Genomic DNA, 4,983 nt, shown 5'->3' with positions numbered 1-4,983 from the left:
AAAAAAAAAAAAAAAAAAAAAAAAAAAAAAAAAAAAAGTAACTATAAAGCGTTCAAGAGTTCCCTTGTTCCGGGCTACATTCCAGTTTCCAGACGATCAGTTCCCGCGGTTCAAGCTTTTCCCCTCCTGGCCCGACCGCGAAATGCAAACTTAAGATCATTGATCTGAAAATTAGAGCATAATCATCTGATCTATTTCCTCCGAGTAGCATGATTAGAAATTGATCGACGATGAATCGGAAATTTTGCAACTGCGCTATCTGTGAGAATTCAAATCAGGCTTCCATTTGCATCGGTTGCGTGAATCACAGGTATGGAGGTTCTTTTAAGACTCTAATTGAGTTCCCTGCTTGACTCGAGGTGACGTTTGTTATACTCATCCTTTTGGTCTCAATTTCCCGGCAGATTGAATGACTACAACTCTACTTTAAAATCATTGAGAACTCGACGGGATTCGTTATATTCGAGGTTGAGTGACGTGCTTGTGGCAAAGGTTTGGTGGTGCTCATGCTTGATTGTCGCTCTCTCTAATTTTCTTCTCGTTTGAGGTTTAGCTGTCGTGAATAATTTTTCTGAAACTCTTATTCCATCTTCCCGGCAAAAGAACTTTGGTGGAGTTGCGTTGCTAGAAACTGCGGACGAGATGGCCAATGCTGCTGTTTTTCAATAATTCTTTTGTTATTTCACCTATTTTTACAAAGCGTTCGATCTCATAAATATTTTTTTCGGTTTCGTGTTGTTCCATTCCTTTACTGCTGGTCATGTGTTATTACTTATCTATGCAATGTACTTGTTGAGCAAAGTGCCTTGGTAAAAAAAAAAAAAAATTAATTCGTTTGACTGGTGCTTCTTAGGGGAAGGCAGACGATCAATTAAACTGGAGAGTGACTAGGAATGAGAAACTTTCGAGGTTAAGGGAGAAACTCCGACGCCGTAGAGAGCAACTCGAGCAAGGTTTCCCAACCTCCAAAAGAACTTTTGAAAGCAACCTGTTCCCTTGGATGTTTGCCAAATTATGTTACGTGCAAGTGCTTATCAAATCTAATAAATTATTTTATGCACTCAGGAAAGGCAGAGATTGAAATGACATCCTATGATCTCAAATTGAAACATGCAATGCTTGAATCGGCCCGTTCAGTGGTACTCCATCATTTATTTATTTTCAGTTTATACTAGCTGTACTTCCTTTCCTCCGCTCTTATCTAAACATCCCATTAGTATTGTTCTTTCTTGATTTTTTGTTGCAGCTGGAAAAACAACGAGTTGAACAACTCGAGAAGGCCTATCCAGACCTTATCAGCACCAAGATTCTGGGACATGTATAACCTATGTTCCTTTTTAACATGGACATTATTTTTCTGCTGTCTTTTAATGGTCATTTCTTTCTATATATTTTTGCATAAATGTTCTGTTGTACATGTACCATTTTGTCTGCACGAACTGTTTAGGCTAAAAAACCCTGCGTGTTTGAACATATATAAATGTAGACCTACATGTCAAATTACCTCATTAAACTATTCTTTATACATAACATGGTTGGTAGTGTTTTTTTCTTTTCCCATATCAAACTATGCTTTTGTACTGAAGGTCAATGTTGTTCAAGTATTTTAATTCTTTAGCTGGACCTCTTTCATATATGAGTCTATGATTATTTATATGCTTCATGCAAAATTGTTCTATGGTGACAGATGGCAATCACCTCTGAACGCCTTCACAAACAATCTGTGGTTGTAAAACAAATATGCAAATTGTTTCCACAACGTCGGGTAAGCTCTTATCAGTAAGTACATTTCACTTTCTGGATGCTTAATTCATGCTACTGATTGCTGTTGGTTTTCTAATGAACCACCTTTTTTCCGTCAACAACTCGATCATTTGTTCCACGAAAGAAACTTAATTATCTGGTAGGTGCTGCAAAATGGATTTGGATTGTCATTTCTCCTTACTTAAATCTTTCTGTTTTGCTTTTCTTTTCTTTTCATCTCGGAACTTTAGTCTCTGGTCTATTGTGAGTCATAAAGAGTTAAAAATGCTAATACACATTTCCCTGCGTTAATGCAGTGCTTCATTTCATAAGAATCTGAGAGAATTTTTTAGAAAACTACAATTCTTAAGCTCTGCATAGCCATGAATTAAATTTTGCTGCTTGCGTATGAAATAATGCTCTCCTTTCTCTGTCTGATCATACTTAAAGCTAAAAGTGTAATCAGTTTAAGCCGATGCCTCAGACCTTTTAAAAATCTTCGGCCATATCTCCTTATTAAGAAAAGTTGCAAAATAGATAATGGGATACAAATTTTAGACAGTAGTATGAACGATCAAACTAATGACTTTGCAATTGTATTTTCTTTTTTTCTTAAGTTTCTTAGTCCATTAATTTAAGGAAAATAACTCATTTGGACAAGAATAGTTTTTTGCTGATGAATACTTTGGTGTTTTCCCAAATTTGTCTACATTATATCTATGATCTTAGGTTTTAGTTCATGGAGAAAATAAAGAGGGTCCCGGTGAGCAATTTGATCAAATCTGTAATGTGAGCTTACCAAGAAGACTGGATCCCCATTCTGTTCAGCCACATGAGCTTTCAGCTTCTTTGGGGTAACTTCTTCTCTGTATGATGGTTGACTTTTGCATATTTATTGTTCTATCCGTACTATACAACACAGTTTTAGTATAATTATGCTGCCTTAGATTCATTTATGTTCTTCCCAGGGGGAAAATATTCGTATGGAAATCCTAGTGAATTGGAATCATAAACCCTTTGGGGTATGTGAACACCTAATTCACACTAAAATTCCAAATTAATTCGATTTTAACACTAAGAATTAGGTTAGACATGGATTTCCTTAGGATCAAGCTCTTGAGACAAAGAACAAGTTCCTTTGCCCAAGATTTGAACACTCCACAAGATTGAATGATCAATCCTACTTGAAGGTTCTTGACATGCAACTCAATACATGAATTGCAAAATTCAAGTTCTCTAGGCTAAACTTGAAAGAAGCACCAAGACTAAAATTCATTCATCATAACTTGTAAAACAACCTAATGGCAAAGGTTTGGATAGCCTCCCAATGAAACCCTGATGCCACTCATCTATCATATTTTTTTTTTTGATAAGAGCCACTCATCTATCATATCAAAATTACAAATTATCCCTACTTAATATATCATTATAGAATAAAATTGGAAAACAATAAAATTACATTAAAATTATTAAATAAAATATAAATAATAATTTGACACTCTTCACTTGGTTCATATCTATAAATTATTAAATATAAGTTACTCTCGATTGTTAAGGGCTTCTTTGTGCATTCAACTATAATTGAATGTTTTTTCATCTAATTGAAGTCTCCTTGGTTTAACTGGCAGATACATGGTGCAGCTTTTAAATCTTATTGTTCCAAACTTGGCTGCACCTGCACTTCACAACTCGGGTTTTGCAGTATGTGCACTTCGCTGAATTTCTATCTCTATGATTGCTTAATCAAATATTTGGCAAAAAAGAAAAAGTTGTGGCTTATCAAAGTCACTGGAAAGTATTGTATAACTTCTTTGTCTTTTAATTGTGGGATGGTTAAAGTTGTGAATTTTTATTGATAATCTTGATGATGGTTTAATTGAACATAGGGAATTGTGGATAAGGATAACTGATAATAATGGCTACAAAATTCTTCTTTATGTTCTAGGTGTAAGGGGTTTAGTAAGTTTACAGTTATGAGATGAAATGATTTCATTGACATATCACTCAAATTTAAATTAATCGTTTTTTGTTTTTCATTCTAAGTTGTTATTTGAGACACATCTCCTTTTACTTATTTTCCCTGCACAATATTGTAGGGTTCTTGTTCACGCATATGGCAAAGGAATTCATATTGGGACGCTTGTCCATCTTCACAAAGGTAAGTTGGTTGAATTTGCGATCTGCATTGCCAAGTCTTGTTAACTTTTTGACTGAAAGTGATGAATTTTGCAGCAATGAGTATCCACTTTTTATACCACGTCAAAACTATTGTTCAACAAGTGGGGAAAATTCATGGTCTGATAAAAGCTCTAGTAACTTTGGTGTTGCTTCATTGGAATCAGAGAGGAAACCACATTTAAGTTCACTAGAAAATAAGAGCTTCAATTATTCCTCCGCTTCTGCACATTCTATTGAAACACACAAGGATTTGCAGACAGGGATTGCCCTCCTCAAGAAAAGTGTAGCATGTATCACCGCATACTGCTATAACTCTCTTTATTTAGACGTTCCATCTGAAGCTTCTACTTTTGAAGCATTTGCTAAATTATTGGCTACTCTTTCTTCATCCAAGGAAGTGCGTTCTGTTTTTTCCCTCAAAATGGCTTCGTCCAGGTATTTCCATCCATTTTCACTTTTAAGCCTCTCTCTGACATTTGAAATTTCATCACTATGTTTTGTTTGGTGTATGAGAAATGAAAAAATGTTTTTATATAGATATTTTTTTGTCATACGGCTTACCCTGATAGACATGGTTATATCTTCTGCATTCAAGGTCCCCTAAGCACGTTCAGAAGCTGAACAAATCTGCATGGAACGTGAATTCCATTTCATCCAGCATGCTGCTAGAGAGTGCACATTCACAAATAATGGTATGAATTTGCAACTTGATGTCTATTTATGTTTCTTGCATCAATAAGTTATTGGTTTTATTCTTTACTGTTTCCCCCATCATCTGTTATTAAGGAATCTGACCATTTTAAATCAATGGAAACTATAATTACTGTTTCCTTACCTTTAAAGATGACTCTCATTTGGCTTGTATACCTTGGTTATTTCAAGCTTGGTGGAAAATTTTTACACCCTTACAAGAGCACAAGGTTAAAAAATCGAAGAAAATTGTACACCCTTACATTAGTTTAGGAGAAGAGAAAGTCCGATTCTTTTTCTTGAATTGTTGATTCATATATTTGAATCAATGCAAAATTTTCTTCAAGTAGTACATCAAAGAGGAAGGGGGGG

The 4,983-nt window shown here is 35.0% G+C and overlaps 1 protein-coding gene across 1 annotated transcript in view; it reads left to right on the top strand.

Moving 5' to 3' along the window:
* The first annotated feature begins 6 nt into the window (after positions 1 to 6).
* The window catches only part of LOC111445131, a 7,280-nt gene continuing 2,303 nt past the window's right edge, over positions 7 to 4,983 (top strand). The window contains exons 1-11 of the mRNA XM_023083364.1: positions 7 to 310; positions 405 to 492; positions 854 to 953; positions 1,066 to 1,139; positions 1,247 to 1,318; positions 1,688 to 1,765; positions 2,473 to 2,597; positions 3,372 to 3,444; positions 3,840 to 3,901; positions 3,976 to 4,356; positions 4,517 to 4,613. Of these exons, the coding sequence (XP_022939132.1) occupies positions 231 to 310; positions 405 to 492; positions 854 to 953; positions 1,066 to 1,139; positions 1,247 to 1,318; positions 1,688 to 1,765; positions 2,473 to 2,597; positions 3,372 to 3,444; positions 3,840 to 3,901; positions 3,976 to 4,356; positions 4,517 to 4,613 (1,230 nt within the window). The 5' untranslated portion in view covers positions 7 to 230. The remainder of the gene's footprint in view (positions 311 to 404; positions 493 to 853; positions 954 to 1,065; positions 1,140 to 1,246; positions 1,319 to 1,687; positions 1,766 to 2,472; positions 2,598 to 3,371; positions 3,445 to 3,839; positions 3,902 to 3,975; positions 4,357 to 4,516; positions 4,614 to 4,983) is intronic.

Source organism: Cucurbita moschata, unplaced genomic scaffold, assembly GCF_002738365.1.
Source record: "Cucurbita moschata cultivar Rifu unplaced genomic scaffold, Cmos_1.0 Cmo_Scf00007, whole genome shotgun sequence".
NCBI classification, from domain to species: Eukaryota; Viridiplantae; Streptophyta; class Magnoliopsida; order Cucurbitales; family Cucurbitaceae; genus Cucurbita; species Cucurbita moschata.
This window is presented reverse-complemented; position numbering and strand designations above follow the sequence as displayed.